At 32.1% G+C, this 24493-nt stretch overlaps 1 protein-coding gene across 1 annotated transcript in view; it reads right to left on the bottom strand.

The window, feature by feature from the left end:
* The window catches only part of LOC114333044 (structural maintenance of chromosomes protein 4), a 119762-nt gene that overhangs the window by 59451 nt on the left and 35818 nt on the right, over window positions 1-24493 (bottom strand). Inside the window, exons 10-15 of the mRNA XM_050655342.1 lie at window positions 19215-19417; window positions 10002-10186; window positions 7205-7440; window positions 4517-4833; window positions 3412-3590; window positions 3211-3350 (exon numbers count right to left, since the gene is read on the bottom strand). Of these exons, the coding sequence (XP_050511299.1) occupies window positions 3211-3350; window positions 3412-3590; window positions 4517-4833; window positions 7205-7440; window positions 10002-10186; window positions 19215-19417 (1260 nt within the window). The remainder of the gene's footprint in view (window positions 1-3210; window positions 3351-3411; window positions 3591-4516; window positions 4834-7204; window positions 7441-10001; window positions 10187-19214; window positions 19418-24493) is intronic.

The raw sequence follows: 24493 nt of genomic DNA on the forward strand, positions 1-24493 counted from the left end.
AGAAATCGAACTTCATTGACTGATTTGGTAAATTTAGCGCGACTATTGAGTATATTATTATCACAATATTTAATATTGTACTTCGGCTCTGCTAGTGTCAGGTACTGGTGACGCACTCTTGCCAAAGGAAAAATTGAAGAAAAAAATCTTCTGTGTAAAAAGTATATTTATTTGAAAACCCCAATAAAGGGCTACATTAAAAAACAGAACGTTTTCGCTCTAAAGAGAGCATCATCAGTGTTCTTTGCAAGCTCCACTTGCTAAGCCACCAAAAATACATGGGTTAAAACCCTTAAAATGTCGACTAAAAGTCTTACATTGACATGTTGTATACTAAATCCTGGCGATGGATGAAATTTAGAGAGATACCTCAAAGCATTATATGACTATTCCGCGAAGCATGTGGGTCGATTTCTCTGTCTTCACAAAGAGAAATGTCAAAGCCAACTCAGTTGGTTTTCCAGAAGACAGAGAAATCGTAACAGTTCTTGATTTCGGCGGTTTCAAATACTTCGGTCGTCCTGTATGTCATTACGGGCCTCCATATACTTCATTTTGCAGTCACTGCAAGCAGCATCAAGCGGTCGCCGTTGAGCGATCTGCAGTTTCAATACAAAATTATCATTTCGCAATACACTCACCGCTCGTGCGGTCCAACTGCAAAAATGCAGTTGGCTTGCGGTCGAGTTTCGCCATGCTGCCGGCAGTAAAAAGCGGTTGGAACCGTCCCTCACGAACAGCATGAAGCAGTCTGCCGTCAGACTGCAAACCGCGTCTTTTCTCTCGAGCATTCCAATTAAGTCATTCATCGTGGTACACTTCGCGTCAAAAAAAACTGGTACAACTCTTATAACCGAAAATCGTGTTTTTCAAGTTGTGTAAGTTGATCTTGTCACAAGTGTTATTCTAATTTCTAGGGCAACGTTGCCAGTTCAACGAAAATATTATATCAAACTAGGTAAAAACGGGGCTGTGCGACAAACCGCATTTTTTAATATACTCATCATCTCAATTAAGTATTCATACATTGATTCGTGTTTTATTATAATTTATGAAAATATTTCAATTCAAAAATAATGATAGATAATAAATCTTGACATGACTTTAAATTATTATGTGTAATGTCACATCGAGAGGTGTGATTTGTTTCTCGTAAATTGTAGGACAAAACTGCATTAAGTTGTGTAGAATAAATAAAACACACTGGAAAAATTAAAAATTTAATTTTAAATTAATACAAAATGAATAACTTTTACAGTGAACAAGTGTGGAATTTAAATATATTATGTTATTTTTTTGTATTTAGATTTAGTGCAATTCCGTTGTCTGTGATGGCAACAACGAAGTGATTCACGAACGATAATTGTCAGTCTGAACACAGGTTTACATTGGGGAAAAAAAGTGTACCAGTTTTATATGACGCGAAGTGTACCACGATACAGTATACTGTTATTGTGCTTGCTTTCAAGAAAAATGCAAAATATAGCTGATTTGGATGATGATTTGTTTATAAATGAAATTAAATCACATGAATCTATATGGAATTATTTATGTGAAACACACAGCGATAGAATTGTTAAAAATTCTCCTTGAACTGCTGTCTGTGAGAATTTTGGACGGTTTTTCAGAAATAACTCAAAAAGTAAGTATTTGAGCGAAAAAAATATTCTTAGCAAAAATAAAGCTTATAAAAAACTGAAAAAAAATGGTGTATGCTTGAGGTCTGTAGACCCAGTAGAAGCAGAGTTGTAGCTAATGAAAAATAGGTTCTTCTTCATCAAATTCCAAATCGAATATTTCAATGTGAAATAACCCAAAAACGGAGCACTTTTCGGGGAAAATTCATTTCAACTTTTTTAAAGTGTTTAAAAAAGGTTTATTTTTGTTTTTTAAAAAAACTTTTAACATTAAAAGTAAGCGAGTTACGCTCAAAATATTGTTGGTCCCTTTTATTTTTTTGTAAAAAAATCGCGAAAATCACCCCCTAATTAGCATCACAAATAAATTTTATCATTACCACTTCACAAGTTACTTTGCTTATGTATTTTTTATATGATCTGTAAGTTTCATCGGTTCAAAGTGCTTATTTTTGAAAAAGCTGTAGTTAAAATTGCTTGAACGGGTAACTAATCACGAGTTTAGGTAAATTTTGAACATATATTAGCATAACCAATTTTGGTCTAACAAGAAAACAAAAAAGCACAAATATTCAGAAAAGCAAAACGTACATTTTATTACTCTTTAAGATTTTTGATATTACTTATAATTTTTAAGTTAATTTGATGAACAATTCCATTTTTTTTTCAAAAAAAAGTTTTATTTTAAACCCAATTCTTTTCAAAAATGAGCACTTTGAACCAATGAAACTTATAGATAATATAAAAAGTACATAAGTAAAGTAACTTGTGAAGCGGTAATGATTAATTTTATTTTGGGAAGCTAATTAGGGGGTGATTTTCGCGATTTTTGTACCAAAAAATAAAAGGGACCAACAATATTTTGAGCATAACTCACTTATTTTTAATATTGGAAGTTTTTTTAAAAAACAAAAATAAACCTTTTTTTAAACACTTTAAAAAAGTTGTAATGAATTTTCCCCCAAAAGTGCTCTGTCTTTTGGTTATTTCACATTGAAATATTCGATTTGGAATTTGGCGAAGAAGAACCTACTTTTCATTAGCTACAACTCTGCTTCTGCAGACCTCAATCGTACACCATTTTTTTAAATTTTTTATAAGCTATATTTTTACTAAGACTATTTTTTTCGCTAGAATACTTACTGTTTGAGTTATCTGCGAAAAACCGTCCAGAAACATGTGTTTTTTTTTCGTTAAAAATGAATAGTCACTCAAAAATAACTCGAAAAGTATTGACTTAGTGAAAAAACTCTATAGAACAAAAGTTGCTTAAAATTAGCGATTTTATCCAATCCTGACTTATTTTGAACGTATATTTTTTCACTCCCGAGAAAATATTTTTCACCCCGTATTTTCCAATTTTTGTAAAATGGAGGGGATGTAGAATTGTAAACTTTTTCTTATATAATAATAGACAATTTCAACTACCTATTTCCAAATTTTCATTCTTCCTTTATTTGTTTGGAGGTTTTCGTAAAATTTTGTGTTCCCTGATCGGGCTATATGGAGGCCCTAACAATAAACGATCACTGAAGTCTTGAGAAAAACCATGTACTTAACTATTCATACATACCTTCTTTTCCAATTGGTGTATAGCTCCCTTATAGTCAGAAGCTTTGCTGTTAAATTCTTTTACCTTTTGGTCAACATCAACTTTATCGGATTTAATCTTATTTTCTTTCCTCGACAATTCCGCAACTTCTTTCTTTACATCTGTAAAATAATCAATACATATAAATAAATTTGATATTGACCTAAAAAGATATAAACCTACCCCCGTATTTTTCTTCTTCCGCGGCAAGCTGTTCGGTAACTTCCTTAACGTAATCCAAGAGCTTCTTCGCATCTTCTTCTATTTCAGTACGTTCAGATTTCATCTGTCTCAGTCTGTTTTCCAAATCCGTAATATCTTGTTCCATGGTTTTAATCTTTTCTTCAGACTTTTTCGTATTTCTACAATTAATAAGGCATTAAAAACATATACAGTCGGAAAAATGAAAGAATACCCATGAACGAACATATTATAAAACACGCTGTATTTTCCTGTCACCGTGGCACAAAGAAAATTGTCCAGTGCAAGTACACGTAACAATAATTATTACATGTACTTGCGCTGGCCAATTTTTTGTGTGACACGGTGACAGAAAAATACAGCGTGTTTTATATGTTCGTTCATGGGTATTCTTTCATTTTTCCTACTGTACACCATAAATAAATCCTATGCATTTTCATTCCCTTTAAAAGACATAATAATAAAGAAGAGACACAATTCTGGCAATACAGTCGTAGAATACTATATGTTGGGAGTTTCTGTTCCGAGTCCTATCCTGTTCAATAGCGTTGCGCATACGCATCAGGTGTGACGCAGTCATGACAGCCGAGAGAATGGGTGCGTTCGGACGACCACAGCGGCTGACAAAGCAGCTTAGTGGTTGTATCCAGCGCTAATAGGGAAAGCGTTGTAAATCTCTCAGCGGCTGACTTCCAGCGGTGTCGTCTGACAGCTATCGCTTACTCAGCTGTCCAGCAGATGAATCTGGTTATTTTTTTAAGGACATTATTGGGTGTGAATCTGTCGTTTAAGTTTACTCCTCCTATTTAAAAAATGAACCATAGGAAAATATACTAGGTCAAGCATATGGCAAAATGTATATTGGACGGACATGGAATTAGCTCAGAATCATAACAGGTTTCCTTACTGGACATGCACAATTCAAGGAACACCTACATACAATGGATTTCATGAAGTTAGAGAGAATCTGAAACAGTCAAACATATCTTGTATGACTGCGAACACTACGATTAAACATATTGTGTCTTTTTAATCTGATCGATATACCATTATAAAACGTAATTTACGGTTACATTTCAATAAATACCTTTGTGCAGTAGTTACAGCTACTTTAAGTCTAGTTATTTCAGCTTTGCACTTATCTACGGTCTTTGTAGCCTCATTAATATTCTTATCGATGGTTTTCATTTTACCAGAAGTTTTTTCTTTTATTTCCGCTGTAAGCCGGTCGACTTGGCTTTGGAGAACTGCAGCTCGTTCGCTTGCTTCGTCATATAGTTCTTTTTTTTGTTCCACTATCTTAGTTAATTTTTTCACTTGGACAGGATCGGCTGTTGTAGCTTTGGATTTCTTCTCCTGTTCTTTTAGTTGTTTCTCTAAGACAGGTTTTTGTTGTTGTAAACCCTAAAAAACGCAAGTAAAGTAAAAAAGAGAGCGGCATATGCGGAGTGCCGACAGAAGTGAATACTTCTTATAGATTCGATTAAATTCGATTCCATGTAATTCGATTCGATCCGATTTATTTAATTTAATTTAATTAATTTTATTTCTTCTTGTTGTTCTGAAGCTATTTCCTTGTGGCATTTTTATAATCAACTATTTTCAATTGGCGTCGAAACGATAATAAAATCATTTTTTTGATAAAATTGTGGCTTATTTCTCATTGAAAATAGTTTATTTCTTCTTTTTCACGTGTCATCTCCTCTAAAAAGGTTGGCAACCATCATAGCAATTCGCACTTTCGATACCGACTTCTTCTTCCACGACTCCTTCTACCCTGCATTCTTGCTTAATTTTATTTAATTTTATATAATTTTATTGACTTTAATCTAATTTTATTTACTTTTACATAATTTTATTCAGTTTTATTAAATTTTATTTTAGATTATATCATTTTATTGATTTTTTTCTAATTTTACCTGATTAATTAATTTTATTTTCCATAATTTTAATTAATTATTACATCTAATTTTTTTTTAATTTTACCTAATTTTATTGGATTTTATTTAATCTCACTTCTTCTTCTTAAAGTTCCATCTCCTATCGGAGGTTGGATATCATAATGGCTATGGTCAGTTTGTTGGCTGCTGCTCTGAACAGTTGTAATGAACTACAGTTAAACCATTCTCTAAGGTTCCTCAGCCAGGAGATGCGTCTTCTTCCTTGGATCCTTCCTTGCATAATAACTCTCAGCAACTCATATTTTTGTCCTCTGGTAATGTGACCCAAATATTCCAGTTTTCTTGTTTTTATACTGTTCATAATTTCTAACTTCTTATTTAAACGTCGTAGCACTTCAACATTGGTAATCCTTCGAACCCACTGAATTTTCAATATTCTTCTGTAACACCACATTTCGAACGCTTCTATTTTTCTTACGTGTTGTCTCTTCAATGTCCAAGCTTCCATTCCGTATAGTAATATAGAAAATATGTAGCATCTTAGAGCCCTCAATCTGAGAGGCAACTGAAGGTCTTTGTTTGTAAGCAGTGTCTTCATTTTTATAAATGCTTGCCTTGCAGTTTCAATTCGGATTTTAATTTCTTTGCTTTGATCATTTTTGTCATCAACCCAGGTTCCCAGATATTTGTTAGTCTTTACTTTTTCTATTTGGGTTTGCTCTAGCATTACCTTTCATTTCCATGTTGTGTTTTTTAGACAATCATAAATTTAGTATTTTTCTTGTTTATTTTAAGTCCATATCGAATGCAATAATCGTTAATTCTATTTAACAATGCTTGTATCGATTCAAGGGTGTCTGCCATTATAACGGTGTCATCAGCGAATCTTATGTTATTTACTATTCTTCCGTGTATAGAAATTCCATCACTTAGTTCCGCTATCGCTTCCTGAAATATGGCTTCACTGTACACGTTAAACAGTAGCGGCGTCAGAATACAACCCTGTTTTACTCCTCTCTTTATATCAATATTCTCGGACTCTTGTTCTTCTATCTTTATATTGGCCTTTTGATTCCAATACAGATTGATGATAATTCGTAAGTCTCGTCTGTCTATATCTCTGTTTTTCAATAATTCTATTAGTTTTTCATGTCGGACACTGTCGAACACTTTTTCGAAGTCGATGAAACAGGAATAAATATCCAGGTTCATATCTAAAAATCTTTGAGAGAGGACATTAAACGCAAACAATGTCTCTCTTGTTCCAAGTCCTTTGCGGAACCCAAATTGGGTATCATCCATATCATCTTCTAGCTTTCTGTATAATCTTCCATGAATTACATTTAGAAATATTTTGAGGGTATGGCTTATTAGTGATATTGTCCTATAATCTGAACAATCTTTGGCATATATTGTTTTTGGTATTGTTACAAAGGTGGACACCAACCATTCCTGAGGGATATTTCCGGTTTTATATACTTCATTAAACAGATCCAGTAGTACAGGTAGAGTTTCATCGTCTAGACATTTCAGTAATTCCGCAGGCATTTCGTCTGGACCTACAGTTTTCCGTTTTTGCGTTTCGTATTACTTGTTCGATTTCCTCCATTATGATCTCTGATAATTTTACTTACTTTAATTTAATTTTTTAATTTTTATTTCATTTTATTTAGTTTTTTTAATTCTATTTAGTTTTATTTAAAAGTGTATAGATATGTTTATTACGGTATACCGCGTACGGTATACGATTTTCGAATGACCCCAAATACGATTTAAGTCCCGTCAAAATTCCATACCGAGCGATAAGAAGTATTCTCTTCAAAAGGACAAGAAACGTTAAGCAGTTAAACAAACGATTCATTTTGTTATAATACCTTTAATTCCATTGAGAACTTCTCATAGTCTATTTTCATCTGCCTCAATTCGGGTTGCAATGTATTAATTTGGCTTTCCAATGAAGCCTGCTTTTGTCTCAGATCTCGGACCTGCTGCTCCATCTGTTGAATATCTTCTTCCAAATGCTGCAATTCTTTGGGATCTACGTTCGATACACGAACAGAGTGACCCATCCTGCCTTTACTTACTCTAGTTCCACCACCACTCATGGTACCTAAAACATAAACGAAGATTAGCAAAACTAACAATTATTTAAAACTACTGAATTGACTCTTCCGATGAGCATAAAGCGTATGGATTTTACTTTAAACTAGCTTTCCATATACAAAAAATAAATTAAGACAATCTAAAGCGTTTCGATATTCGTCTACACTAGAGATAGTACAAAGTACTCGTTACTTACGAATACCGAAAGTAACGATTACTATAAAGAGAGGCAAATCGTTAATTTGATTACTCTGATTACTTCGTACCAATCGTACCAGAGCGAGTAACGAGTATTGTATCTACTTTGATTACTTCGTACCAATCGTATCAGAGCGAGTAACGACTATTATATCTACTTTGATTACTTCGTACCAATCGTATCAGAGCGAGTAACGACTATTGGATCTACAACCAGTACACTTGATTACTTTCTACGAATCGTATCCCATCGAGTAACGGACGGGACCGGTATTTTACGAGTGTTATCGAATATCGTTATCGGTATGAAGCGTTTTAAGAGTGTGAGCCTCAGACCCTCACACTGTGAGGGTGAGGAGAAGATAGAAGATGAAACAGTGGGAGGTATAATGGAGGTAAAATATGTAATGTATGTCATTAACAAAGATCGAATGCGAGAACCCTATATTTTTATCTAGATCTGTAACTATACCTATACAAAATACCTACCTACTGAGAAATACGATTCTCGATATGATTACCGGTACTCAAATACAAAAGTAATCATAGTAATCAAAGTAACGAATACTGTAAATGATTACTTTATACAAAAGTAACGATTTGTAACGAATACTCGAAAGTAACTATAATCAACATCACTACTAGTGATGTTGAAAAAGTATCTATTCGTTACAAAGCACTCGTTACTTAAGAATACCGAAAGTACCGATTACTATTGGGACCGTGCAAGTTCGGCAAAGCGACCCCTATTTCTACGCTCTGTACTATTATTCGCACTTTTAATTATATTGGCCAATTATATTAGTCCTGGTTACTGGATAATTGTCAAGGCCATAGTCCAAAAAAAGTAGTAAGAAGAAAAAATAAGATTCAGGTTATGTTATGAAAACATCAACAATTGTATGTAGTAAATAAAATTAGTTATTAAAATGCAGTACTGCAAGCAAAATACAATTAATTAAATTTACCTTTATATAATAATTGCATATCATATCAATATTGTGGAGCAATATATAATTTTTCTGCTTCATTGACAGAAGGTATGAAATATACGTCAATTTGACAATTTCAATTGACAATATGAATTATTTAAGATAGTTGCAATATTTCTCCGCGACTCGCGCAGGGTCGTTTCTCGTTTCCCTTTCCAAGTACTTGCACACCGCGAATACCAAGAGGCAAATCGTTACTTTGATTACTCTGATTACTTCGTACCAATCGTATCAGAGCGAGTACCTATTTGAGTACCTATTGTATATACAATCGGTTGATATCGGAATCGGACCGGTATTCCACGAGTTTTAGGTATCAGTACAGTTAACTAAAATTTTATCTATGAAGGGCGAAGGCTATGGATACTATGAAGAGTTTTATAGGATTACAGGACGCTGAGAAGTAGCTGAAACAGAGGGAGGTATATCATTTAACAAAGCATGCATCCAGAAACAGATGTCTATACGATTTGTCGAGGTAGATAATTCACAGAATTTCACAAATGTTCGTTCCTTTGAAAATAAAAATGCAACACATTATATTTTAATTATAAATACACACTATTCTTATCAGGCCTAGAAAAAAATAGCTTATAGCCACTTTACACGATGCAAGTAGTTGCACAATTTCTTGCGCAAGAACTTGTGCAATAAGCTGCAACTAACTTTCTGCAATAAAGTGATTACACGGTGCAAGCAATTGCATAAACTGACATGAAATAGACAGAAACTTTGACAAAATAGCAAATTTTAGGTTACGTTGCTTTTATAAATTAAACGTAATTTTTTGAGTGGAGTTATCAGATAATAAGATTAAAAATGTTAGATTATAATTTGAGAAAATTATAATAATATGTACCTATTATAACAAAATTAATTCTAATACCTAATGCATGTATACCTATTTATTCATTTACAAAAGGAAACAAGTTGTAAGAAATACAAATAGAAAATAGTTTTTTTAATCCCTATGTTCATAATTAAAGTTATGCACCAGAATAATGTTATCTGTGCAGCGTGAAATAGAATATGACCGTTACAATGTTTACAACACGTTCTCAATTTGCATAAAACAATTATTTTATTGGAAACTCTATAATAGATAATATTTTTTTCCATTAATTGTTTTAATTCAAAGATAACATGAAATTACTAAGCATAAACTACAATTCATCGAGTGAGTCGATTTTTTTGCTCACAAGTGTAGCTCATCCTATATAGACCTACCAAACGTAAAATATGCATATCACCTAAATGCGTTTTTTACGTAGATAATGAATCTGATATTAAAATTGCTCAAGCTGTCATATTGTAATTGGATACGCACAAATATAGCAGACCGGAAAACTTAAATATAATATATACTTATTAACTTAACCTGTTGTTTCGATTAATTCTCCATTAAGTGTCACCACCCTAAATCTCTGTGCACCATAGGCAATCCTTGTAGCCTGTTCTAAGTCGCCTGCTACCAATGTATCTCTCAAAGCATAGTAAAATGCAGTTCTAACATCTTCGTCTGGTACTTTGATCAAATCATACAAGCGGTGTACGTTTTCTGGTCTAAAATGTTATGTAAATACAGAAATTAATACAAACTATTAAAAGCAGGAAATTTTCGTATATCATGTAGGAAGTTCAACGTTTTAACTATTTATAATGGGAAATAAGCCACAATATTATTAAAAAATGATTTTTATTTTTTAATAATATTGTGTATATATATAACAAATAAAAATCATTTTTTAATAATATTGTGGCTTATTTCCCATTATAAATAGTTAAAATTGTAAAAATGCCACAAGAAAATAGCTTCAGAACAACAGTATAACCCTTTATTTTCAGGTCGTTAGATAACTAATAGTACAACAGACAAGAAATCTAATTTTATTGACTTATAGTAAAATAGGTAACTCGCATGTAAACACTTTACACTAGGTGTTCACACCTAGTGCAATAGACTATACTGTGATGTGACGTTTTTTCTCGGGAGGATTTAAAAAAAAAGACAAGCAAACTTTTATTGTTTTTTCAAATTTAGCTTTAATAATATGCCATTGTTGCCTACAATATCTGAATTTCAATGTTACATAGCCCAAGTGTAATTTCTTACACACACTTGGAGGCCTAGTTATACTTTTCCTATTAATTAGCATGTCTCACTTTAAGTTAGAAGATATTTTTCGTGCTTCTTGTAAATCACCACCTTCTCATTAATGTGATTGTTTGCAAATTGGAGGACCACTTACTCAGAACTGTTGCCTTTACCATCTAATATTATTACTTCACATGTAAGTGTTCTTAAACATTTTTCTCTCTTTTGATTTTACCATCTTTCAATTTTATATGAATTGCTGACTTGCTGTAAGCAATCCATTACTAGTTTTATTCCTTTCTAAAGGCAGCTATCAGTGGCGGTTATCCCTTTAGGTCAATTGGTCAATGACCTCCCTGTAATAATTGTACAATCAAACGATTATAACGTAATTATTTCCTTAAAAAAAGAAAATTTTCTGCATTAAAAATACTGTCATTCTGTGTTCGGTATAAAATAGTATCGTTCAAAGTTACCGAAAAGCCAAATTTATTTACCGCAATACTACTCTTAAACAGCTAAAAATGAACATTCACGATGGTCAAGAAATTTATTTGACCTCACTGTGAGAATACAGCCTGGGATTCCGAACGTTCACGAAAATACGGACTTATGCAAGTTGTAATACTAAATCGTGGTCATTGACCGTAGACCGTAGGTATCGTTTTCGTTGTTGAGACTAAAATCTCTCAGTTTCTATCTTATCTACGGTTGAGACGTGACTATCAACGCAGGGGTAAGATTAGTTCGGAATTTAGTGCGTTCGTGAGATTAATATTATTTTATTATAGATTTTTATAAAATGTCGGTAGTGGTTAGTATAAATGAACTCCAACGCCAAATGAAATTAATTTTAATGAACGTTTGAAGTTTAAAGATTGCGGAATTCCAAAACCGTGTCTTGAAATCAAACAGACTACAATGGACAAAAATAAACCTGTTCATCGGTATTTTCGCCAAAATATGTATGAATTGTCAGACTGGCTTTGTGGATGTCAGGTATCGAATGCATTTTATTGTTTTCCGTGTTTACTATTTTCTAACGATCCAGTGTGGTGCAAAACGGGGGTTACTGATTTAAAACACTTGAAAGATAAAATAAAAAAACATTCTTTGTCTGGTAATCACATGAAAAGTGCCATGTCTTTTGCAACTCTGGGCCGTGCCGACATCCGAATGCAATTAGATAGTGCGTATAGACAATCAATTAAAATTTTTAATGACAATGTAACAAAAAACCGATACATTTTAAATAAAATTATTGACTGTCTAAAGTTCTGCGGAGCGTTTGAACTCGCGTTAAGAGGCCATGATGAAACGGAATTATCTGAAAATCCCGGTGTATTTCGCGGTTTAGTAAATTTCGTATCAGAACTGGATTCGATTTTTAAAGAACATCTAGACAAAAGTTCAGTTTTTAAAGGTATATCGAAGTCAATACAAAATGATTTACTAGAGTCAATGTTGGCTGTCGTACATCATAAAATAAAATCTGAAATTCAACAATCCGATTTTCTTGCCGTTCAAGCAGATGAGCCTACAGATAGTTCAAATAAAACACAGATGGTCATTATTTTTCGCTACGTATTAAATGGTAATGTGCACGAAAGGTTCTGGAAATTTATTAATCCGATAGGAACTAAAGCAGAAAATCTGGCCAACGTTATTATGGATGAATTGGACAGTTTAGAAATAAATAAAACTCCAGAAAAACTAGTCGCTCAAAGTTTCGATGGAGCTTCCGTTATGAGTGGAAAATTTGGTGGTGTTCAAAACAAAGTAAGACAAAAATATCACTCAGCTACTTTCATACACTGCTATGCCCACCAGTTAAACTTAATTTTACAAAAAGCGGTTGGACAGAACAAGAGTGTAAAGGTATTCTTTGCCAGTTTACACAGCTTTTCGTCATTTTTGGAAAATCTCCTAAGAGGACAGCGGTTTTGGACGAAGTTGTGAAGGTAAGACTACCTAAATCAGCGCCAAACAGATGGTACTTTAATGCACGATGCGTAGAAACTGTATTTTTATATCAAAAAGATATTCTAGCTTGCTTGGAGAAAATTATAGAAAATGAAGACGATAATAATACTTTAAGTCAAGCCATTGGATTGAAAAATTACTTAAAAGATACTGATTTCTTATATTGGTTAGATTTTTTCCATATGATTATGCCGCATTGTGACATATTGTTTAATCAACTTCAGAAACGTAATATCGATGTTTTAAATATTAAAAACTATATTGCCAAGTTTAAAGAGTGCATTGAAAAAATCAGAGCCAAAGTATTAAGCAATTCTTCACAGCCCTCATCGTTATGCACGACAGTTTCTAATAAACGGCCAAGACATGAGGACTCAAAACGTCAAACTTCACTGGAAGTGTGTGATATCGTTTTATCAGAAATTCAAGATCGATTCAGTTTTAGTGAACATCTTGTGATTGCTCAACTTTTTTATGCTGAAAGGTTTATAGACTACAGGAAAAAATTTCAAGAAAATACACTAAAGTTAGTCAAAGTCAACTATCCACTTATAAACTATTTCAAACTGAAAACCGAACTTGAAGTGATGTATGATCGTGAAGATTTTGATAAAAACAGCGGGACAATTTCAATTCTACAGTTATTCATAAATAACAATTTATGTGATACCTTTTCTGAATGTGTAAAATTATTGAACGTTTTATGTACTTTGCCGATGACTACAGTGTAAAGTGAACGTTGCTTTTCTACGTTAAAACGCATCAAGACGTTTTTAAGAAATACTATGGGAGAGGACAGGTTGTGTGCTTTAGCTATGTTAACTATGGAGAAATCTTTAATTCGAACGATCACAAATTTCAACGAGCCAGTCATCGATCATTTCGCAAAATCTAAAACCAAAAGAATCGATTTACTTTTTAAATCCGCATAAAAATGTAAGTATTTATTTATTTTAGGTTTTGAGTTTAAGTAGTTTGTTGATATTCTGGCTGTTATAATTACATATTATATCATACTATTTATCTGATTTATTTGACAATTAGTAATGAAGACTTGTTCCTTTTACTTATTTCATATTTACTTGTCAAATAAAGATCCGCTTAAATTTAAACAACATATTGCAAAATAAGTTATAAGAAACCAATACAGATGATGGAATAAGAAATTATTTAAAATGGGATTTGTAGGTCTTGTTTTTCCAAAAAAAATCTTGAACCACCGGATATGCCTCCCTCTTCATTTACAGACCAGCCGCCACTGGCAGCTATTCTTGCAGATAAATGGACTGATGATGTTTTTTGAACAAAAAACGAAAGTATCCAACAATATATGAATTAGTACAACATCGTAGCTTTTTTTTCTCCTCCGTTCTGACTGATATCTTCAAGTCTCACAGTGTAAAAGGTTTCCACTTCTTTTCACTGTCCACTTTACCATTATTCAGATTGACAGTAGTTTGCTCCTTATACACCCTTAAATACTGAGTAATTATCAGCAATAAAAATAATACAATATAAAAAACGGCTTCAGAATAAAAATCCAGGAGGAAAATAAAATTCCTGTAGCTGGCTGTATACCATATATCACAAAAAATACAAGATCCTTTGTAAAATGTATATTTAAAAGACCCCAATAAGGGTTACATCACGAAACAAAACGTTTTCGGATTAATAGGTAATCCATCATCAGTGTTAAGCCCTAAAATAGTAAGTATAACCTAATTAATAATAGACAATGTTATAAAAGTTGACTAAGGTTAAGAATTGAGAGGCCATACTTAGAATAGCATGCATGCGTGAGCCACCAAAAAGTTATGGGTGAAAACCCTTTAAAAGTTTCAATTTCTTAAATGATACTACATATTATTATTAATAAAGATGGCTGTTGCAAATACTCCTGGATATAACCCAGGGCAACACATGACTCTAACCCACGTGGATGTGATATGCCAGGAATGCACCTCACATATTGAAAATTGAGTGTCAACTGAACTGAAAGGTGAAAGAACTTTAGAAGTATACCAGTGACAGATTGTCAATGCGACGTTATGAACTATTTTGTTACTTCAACCAATGAATTTAAAGTTCATGTTAATGTTAAAAATAAAACATCAAATATCCATATATTGGTGTTAGAAATGTTCGAACATAAAAGTTAAAGTTGTGAAATATAATGTGATGATTAAATATATGAACATGACAATTGATAAATAGGTACTAGGAGTTATGCAGTCAGCAACACATTAGGATCTTGAAGTGGTAATATACTTAGAATTGTTCAAAAGGCCTTTTACGAAATGCGTCGAGGATATCAGAATTTGTTTAATAGGTACATAAATGTACAATTCTAAGTTATTGATTAACGTGTGAGTGTTTTGATGACTGATAATTTGATCTAAGTTGTTGGGTAAAGATGAACTTGACAAAATTGGAAAACGATTATATATTTCGTTTGGCTGAAGAAATTTTGTTGTTATGTGCGAATGAGAGTGAGACTAAAAACACTTGATAAGACTGATAACCCAAGAGACTCAACTCCAAACCGCCCGAAAATGAATGGATGAATAAGGAAGAAGGGTGGAGGATCAGGGTGGAAGGATGTGGAGATAATCAATGTAGAAAATAAAACGAATAATGTAGAAGTATGTCTAAATTACTATAGAAGTGAAATAATAAGAATATGGAACGATAAAATGTAAATAAAATGTATTGAGAGTTAGAAGTAGGATGTTGCTTATAGAAAATTTGTATAGAAATAAAAAAGGTAGATGATAGTGAAAGTATGATGATACACATAAGATAAGAGGATAAGATGAGAGGAGAAGAGACACCTTAAGAGTCTTGAGAGAGACTGCTTTCCCCAGAGACTTGACCATTAAACCCCTCTATGCTTCCCTAGCGTATCATCATGAACGTCTTTCCGGTGATATCAGATACCTTATTAAAAGAGCAGTTGATAACACTCACATTTCTTTTAAAGTGCCAAATAATCTAGGACAATGTATTACCAATTCTAAAGACCCTATTAACTATATGAATCGTAGTGGAGTCTATAGATTTCAATGCTCCAATTATGATGCTACTTATATAGGAAGAACTTGTAGATCACTAGCTTCTCGTTCCTTAGAACATACCAAAAGAGAGAACACTTCAACTTTATCACAACATCTCATACAAAATACTCTCAACATCCCAGAAGACGTCTCATTGTTACATACCATCCCTCAAAAAAACTTCCCAAAATTGGACCTGTATGAGGACTTAGAAATAGATAAAGAGAAGCAGAAAAGTCCTAATTGTGTTAATCGCCATGTTTCTTTTAATCGAGATTTTCAACCCCTACACCGACAACTTTTTTCATAACACATACATCTATATCCTCTCATCTTATGTGTATCATCATACTTTCACTATCATCTACCTTTTTTATTTCTATACAAATTTTCTATAAGCAACATCCTACTTCTAACTCTCAATACATTTTATTTACATTTTATCGTTCCATATTCTTATTATTTCACTTCTATAGCAACTTAGACATACTTCTACATTATTCGTTTTATTTTCTACATTTATTATCTCCACATCCTTCCACCCTGATCCTCCACCCTTCTTCCTTATTCATCCATTCATTTTAGGGCGGTTTGGGGTTGAGTCTCTAGGGTTATCAGTCTTATCAAGTGATTTTAGTCTCATTCTCATTCGCACATAACAACAAAATTTCTTCAGCCAAACGAAATATACCATCATTTTCCAATTTTGTCAAGTTCTTCTGTACCCAACAACTTAGATCAAATTATCAGTCATCAAAACACTCACACGTTAATCAATAACTTAGAATTGTACATTTATATACAGCTGGTTCCAAAAAAACTGATACGACTCTTAAAGCATATTTTGTAGAAAATTGAGCAGTGTACTTTCTTCTTCTTCTTCTTTTCGTTTTTGGTCTCGCTGCAAGGCAATAACCAGCACGATTTATTCGCGATCTTGATGTAGTCTGGCTCTAAGCCATATCAAAATCGCTGACTATGTTCTTGTAAAAAGCTTTTGATGAGGTGTGATATAATGAATATGAGTTTAATTATATTCAATTTATTATATTTTGAAGGATAAATACTTATTATTTACAGACTGTCACTGTCACTGCCAAATCTTAAAATTCGTCAGATAACTTCAACCTCAAAAAATGGCTGTTCTTCTTCTTCTTCCTTTATTGGGTTATATCCCTCGGGATAATTCGCCCAGCTTACACCAGGGAAATACTCTTGTCTTGCTCTGGGCAGTCGAATATTTCCAAATATATATGTTAAAGCCTCAATTTTTTTAAATATATATTAGCAGGAACATCTTCGTATACGGCCAGACAGTCCCTACAGGAAAGGCAATATTATACCATAAGGGTTAAGACTTTTATCATTTGGAGGTCCAATATCTTTTTATATCTTTATCTTCTTAATTTTTTTAATTCAAATTTGGGAATTGATTAATTTATAAATTAAGTTTGGCTAAGTTAAGGAATTTAAGGATCAGGTAAAGAGGATCGGAACGTATTTTCGGCTGCAATGCTATTCAAATGGGGATTCATTTTTTTCAAATCCTGAGAAAACTAATAAGTATTTTGGAAAAATTTAAACGCAGAATGAAAGATTACGTTATTAGCGAGGGCCGAAAGTCCCTGAGAACTTCTACAATGTTTATTTTAATAAGTTACAGGGGTGAAAAAACTAAGAGAAAATGTAGTGTGATTTTTAAATTCAAATATCTCATTCAAAATAAACTTTTTATTTATTCTAAGGGACTTTCGGCCCTCGGTGATAATTTAGTCTTTCATTCTGCGTTTAAATTTTTCAAAAATATTTATTGGTTTTTTCAGGATTTGAAAAAAATGAACACAATGCCGTGGTAATATTTTCCAAATCTGTCTTTGTCTTACAACGCACTCAACCGAATATAATATTGTCAGCATATATTGTCAGTCAGACACTGACAATCAGTGACAATTTTAAATATTTGACATTGCATCGGGAATATTTTGAGAAATTGATTAAATATTATTGATATATAGTGTATTTGATAAATAATTGATTTAAGACGTGAACTTAATAAAAAGTTATTTATTGTGTATTATTTGTGAAAGATCCAAGCAGAGAATACATCAGATATATCCATAGATCCTGTGATCCAAGTATTTTGTTGTTAGAGATGTTCAAAATTGTAAGCGTTCCAAAATAACAACATATTATTAAAAAATCACTTTAACACTTTTCCTCTTTTCTCGATTGATTATTAGTTTTTGTTGTACAAATAAATTATTACAATCACTGAAAACATAGTTAGTGAAAAAATTATCACATTTATTAACTGAATTAATAATTTGCAATTATAAAAATAACAGTTATCCAAGAACATTCAAAAGCCATCTCTTTAAATTAATTATGACATTTTCAAGTAGAATGACATTCTAGTAATGTTTACATATCCACACCAGTGTGAATTTTACTACACGTAATTTGCCGTGTAAAGACAGAAAAAGTAGGGATACACGTAAAATATTTGCGAATTATGTACCCATAGCCTTAATGCTGTTTGTTTGTTTATTTTATTATTTGTCTGTCATAATAAATATAATATAATGTCAGACCAATCATACACTGCTCAAAATGATCAAATCTTACTAAGACTCGTATCAGTTTTTTTAGGAACCAGCTGTACATATTAAACAAATTCTGATATCCTAGACACATTTCGTAAAAGACCTTTTTAATATTATTTCTAAGTATATTACCACTTCAAGATCCTAATGTGTTGCTGACTGCATAACTCCTAATACCAATTTATCAACTGTCATGTTCATATATTTAATCATCACATTATATTTCACAACTTTAACTTTTATGTTCGAACATCTCTAACACCAATATATGGATATTTGATAATGTTTTATTTTTAACATCAACATAAACTTTAAATTCATTGGCTGAAGTAACAAAATAGTTCATAACGTCGCACTGACAATCTGTCACTGGCATACTTCTAAAGTTCTTTTACCTTTCAGTTCAGTTGACACTCAATTTTCAATATGTGAGGTTCATTCCTTGCATATCACATCCACGTGGGTTAGAGTCATGTGTTGCCCTGGGTTATATCCAGGAATATTTGCAACATCCATCTTTATTAATAATAATATGTAGTATCATTTAAGATCTTGAAACTTTTAAAGGGTTTTCACCCATAACTTTTTGGTGGCTCACGCATGCATGCTATTCTAAGTATGGCCTCTGTCAATTCTTAACCTTAGTCAACTTTTATAACATTGTCTATTATTAATTGGGTTATACTTACTATTTTAGGGCTTAACACTGATGATGGATTACCTATTAATCCGAAAACGTTTTGTTTTGTGATGTAACCCTTATTGGGGTCTTTTAAATATACCTTTACAAAGAATCTTGTATTTTTTGCTTCAGAATAAGTTGACATAGTACCTAATAAAAAAAGTTCTAAACTTACGTTGATATTCTACTGGTTGCATATTGCCTCAAATGTTCTTGTTTCTCCAGAGCGATAAACGTAGCTCTACCCAGATTGTATTTCTTCAAAAATTGTATGCACCATTCTGCTGTACTAACTGTATCGACAACTATGTTATCGAGAGGTCCGCAAGCAGTTGAAATGGCAACATCGTATTTTTGATCGATCGCACCTAAATCGCCCTACAATACAGATTAAGTAATTAACGAACAGTGATGTAAACTAAAACTTTAACGAACAGTGATGTAAACTAAAACTCTTTCTACTATTAGAATAAGGCTGAAATATCAATATACAGGGTGTCCCAGAAACTCTACCGACAAACGAAGACAGGAGATTCCTCAGATAATTTTAAGACAATTTAACAAATTTACCTAGTCCGAAATTGCTTTTAAGGGAGCTAGAGCTCTTTGAAGATGGCGTCTTGTAATTAGTTTTTCTTAAATACCTCCAGAACGCTTCTAGTTAGAAAAACGAAAATTGGTACACATATTTATCGTCCAGAGATAAATCGATTCCATTCATTGTGAACTTCTAGTACCAGTCATAGACGCCCGTTTTGGGCGGGGCAACGGCTGTTTTATCGCATAACTTTTTTGTCTTTAACTTTTAAGCATTTTTGATACTGGATTATTAAATTATGAGGTATTACACGGTAGGATACACAGTTTTCTAGAAAACTCGATTTGAAAATTTTTCGTTTCGTGAATTTGAAAAAAAAAAAAAGATTTTTTTTTTAAAGAAAACGGTGTATTTTATTAACTTAAAGCAAGGGTAACTTTTAGTACTAGAATACCTCATAATTTAATAATCTAGTGTCAAAAATTCTTAAGAATTAAAGACAAAAAAGTTATGCGATAAAATAACTGTTGACCTACCCAAAACGGACGCGTATGACCGGTACCAGAAATATTCGCAATTAATGAAATCGATTCATCTCTGGAATATAAGTAAACGGAGCAGTTTCCGTTTTTCTAAATAGTTTTTTTTTGAAATTTTTTTTGATTTTCAAAAAACTAAAAATTTTCAAATCGATTTTTCTACAGAACGGTGTATGCTATCGACTTAAAGTAAGAGTACCTTTTAGTACTATGATACCTTAGATTTTAATAATCCAGACTTAAAAATGCTTAAAAATTAAAAACAAAAAAGCTATGCGATAATATAACTGTTGCCCTACACAAAACGGACGCCTATGGCTGGTACTAGAAATTTGTAATGGATGGAATCGTTTTATCTCTGGAAGATAAATACGTGTACCAATTTTTGTTTATCTAAATAGAAGCGTTCTGGAGATATTTAAGAAAAATTAATTACCAGACGCCATCTTTAAATAGCTCTAGCTCTTTTAAGAAGCATTTTCGGACTAGATGAATTGGGATAAATTATCTTAAAATTATCTGAGGAATCTCCTGTCTTCGTTTTTTGGTAGAGTTTCTGGACACCTTGTACAACAAAAACGTAGACAAAGGAACTTAAGGATAATAACAAATCTTTACTGCAACAAAAGGGCACAAATTGTAATAACTAATATAAGTTATACTAACTAATAACCCAGTTAAGAAATTGAAATCAGAAGATCAGTTAGAAAGGGATGTATTCTGTCTCCACTACTATTCAATGTATACAGCGAATCCATTTTTGAAGAATCATTACTATCTGGAAGTAAAGGAATAATAGTTAGTGGAAGAACTATTAACAACAAAAGAGATGTAGATGACACCGTGATTATAGCAAGCTCTGCTGAACAACTCCAACTACTACTAAGGCCCGGTTGAACAATCGAACTTCAACTCCGGCTCAGCGCCATTACCGAGTTCAGGGCAAGAGTGCGTTGTACATACAAAGTTTAATTCTTGAACTCGGTTTAAGCCCGGGTTCAGCTGAGCGGTCGATGTTCGGAGGTTCAACGCTGGTTCAAGGTTTTTTAACCTCACATTTTTATCATTGTCATTGATTGTCAATGGAAATCATAATATTTACACCTTAAAAATGAACCTCATTGAAAATTTAACTGAAAATTTTCTGGAAATGATAAATATTGTAGAAGGGAGGAGAACACAGAAACAGTGTAGGACTAGAGAACATCATTTTGAAAAATGGAATGATAATGAATTTTTGCAAAGATTCTGGATATCTAAAGATGCTGTTCCCTATTTGCATGAAACTATTGCTCGTAAAATAAAAAGTCCAACAGCAAATGGCAAATTTGTTATTAATTGATATTAATAACATTTCAAGAAACAAGCTGTATTTTCCAAGAACATAGTTTTTATTGCCTTGTGCAGTGATATGTGCATAAACTCCCCTAAGTTTTGTGCAGTGATATGGAACCATAGGTATAACTGGTTTTAAGCAACAGGTTCCTTTTTGCAATTTGTGGGTGATTTTGAAGCAAATGTAGAACATGATTTTGCTAATTTATTAATAAATCTAAAATCAATTATATTTGTACCATGTTTATATACACCACTTTATTTAATAATGATTACAAACCAATTTACATTCTAAAATTATTTAAATACCCTACCTGCTTCCCTAGAATAAGACCAATATTAACATATTTGAGTGAATTTGGTATCATAGCTGTAAACAGTGATCTATAAAAAGAGAACGTGAATAATTGAATTGAGTTAGTATCTTTTGGTTGGTGGTAGTGGTTACGGAGTCAAGAAAAACCTGATAACACCATTACACAATTCTTCATTGCCAGCTGAAATTTTATTTAATGAGGCACAATGAGAATGCATAGAAGCAATTGAATGGATCTACCGAATAACAAGTGCCATGTGATTCGTTTTTAAGAAATCGAACAAAAACTGTTAAAATTATAATAATGGTAAATATATACATTTAAGGGTTAGTTATTACTACAGTTTGTAACTCACTGTACTGTGTACTGTATTACTAACCCTTAAAATGTATAAATTTACCATTATTATAATTTTATCAGTTTTTGTCCGATTTCTTAAAAACGAATCACATGTCACTTGTTACTCGACAGACCCATTCAATTATAATTGCAACATCAGTGTTGCACAATATTGCAATGCTTTTTAATGACTCTTTACTCATACTATACGAAGAAGAGGAGGAAGCAATGAAAGGAGCAAGGAAAGTAGATAATAATATAACAAGACTTCAGCTTATGCATAATATTTTGCTAATCTATTAAATTAATGTACAATAATTTATTAATAACAGTAAAATTAATTATGTTGTAAAATACTAATATCACTTTATTTAATAATTATACAAACTAATTTACGTTATCAATTATTTTAATGACATATCTATATACTTCCCTAGAATACAACAAAAATATTAACATTTTTTGGTGATTTTGATATAGCCACAGATTAACCCAACATATGTTGGGTTAATCTGTGATATAGCTATAAAAAAAATGTGAAGAACTGGATGAGTATTTTTAGGACAGTAATAATGGTTTCAGAGTTAAGAAATACCTGCTAACACCCTAAGTGTACGTTCAAAGTGGAGCGTAGAAAGAGTTGAAATCAAACTACTACTGGAAAACAGAGGTGAATGTACACTTAGACAATCCTCAATCACCAACTGAAAATTTATTTAATGGGGCATAAATTAGAACCAGGAATCCAATATATAGATCAAAGAACAACCTGACGCAAAAAAAATAATGGAAGAATGAAAATTTGGGAATAGGTAGTTGAAATTGTCTATTATTATATAAGAAAAAGTTTACAATTCTACATCCCCTCCATTTTACAAAAATTGGGGGTGAAAACCATCTCGGGGGTGAAAAAATATACATTCAAAATAAGACCGGAATTGGATAAAATGACTAATTCTAAGCAACTTTTCGAGTTATTTGCGAGTGAATATGTTCATGTTTAACAAAATAAAACATGTTTTTGGACGGTTTTTCGGAGATAACTAAAAAAGTAAGTATTTTAGCGAAAAAAATATTCTTAGCAAAAATATAGACCATAAAGAATTTAAAAAAAATGGTGTATACATGAGGTCTGTAGACCCAGTAGAAGCAGAGTCGCAGCTAATGAAAAGTAGGTTCTTCTTCGTCAAATTCCAAATCGAATATTTCAATGTGAAATAACCCAAAAACGGAGCACTTTTAGGGGAAAATTCATTTAACTTTTTTAAAGTGTTTAAAAAAGGTTCATTTTTGTTTTTTAAAAAAACTTGTAATATTAAAAGTAAGTGAATTACGCTCAAAATATTGTTTGGTCCCTTTTAGTTTTTGATAAAAAAAATCGCGAAAATCACCCCCTAATTAGCATCACATATACCTTTTAATATTACCACTTCACAAGTTACTTTGTCTATGTATTATTTATGATATGTAAGTTTCATCGGTTGAAAGTGCTTCGTTTTGAAAAAGCTGTAGTTAAAATGGCTTGAACGAGTTTAGGCAAATTTTGAACAGCCATAGCATAACCAATTTTTGTCTAACAAGAAAACAAAAAATTAAAAATCTTCAGAAAAGCAAAACGTACATTTTATTACTCTGAGATTTTTGGTATTCCTAATTGTTTTTAAGTTAATTCCATAAACAATTACGATTTTTTTCAAAATTAAAAAAAAAAATGTTTTATTTTAAACCAAACTTTTTTCAAAACTGAGCACTTTGAACCAATGAAACTTATACATAATATAAACAATACATAAGTAATGTAACTTGTAAAGCAATTACGATTAATTTTATTTGAGAAGCTAATTAAGGGGTAATTTTCGCTATTTTTTTACCAAAAAATAAAAGGGACCAACAATATTTTGAGCGTAACTCACTTACTTTTAATGTTAGTAAGTTTTTTTAAAAAACAAAAATAAACCTTTTTTTAAATACTTTAAAAAAGTTGTAATGAATTTTCCCCGAAAAGTGCTCCGTTTTTTGGTTTTTTCACGTTGAAATATTCGATTTGGAATTTGACGAAGAAGAACCTACATTTCATTAGCTGCAACTCTGCTTCTACTGGATCTGCAGACCTCACGAATACACCATTTTTTTTTCAATTTTTTATAAGCTATATTTTTACTAACAATACTTTTTTCGCTAAAATACTTACTTTTTGAGTTATCTCCGAAAAACCGTCCAAAATCATCTTTTTTTGGTTAAAAATGAACACATTCACTCGCAAATAACTCGAAAACTATTGACTTAGTAAAAAACTCTATAGAGCAAAAGTTACTTAGAATTAGTCATTTTATCCGATTCCGGACTTATTTTGAACGTATAACAAACATTTTTTCACCCCCGAGAA

This window comes from Diabrotica virgifera, chromosome 7 (genome assembly GCF_917563875.1).
Source record: "Diabrotica virgifera virgifera chromosome 7, PGI_DIABVI_V3a".
NCBI lineage: Eukaryota > Metazoa > Arthropoda > Insecta > Coleoptera > Chrysomelidae > Diabrotica > Diabrotica virgifera.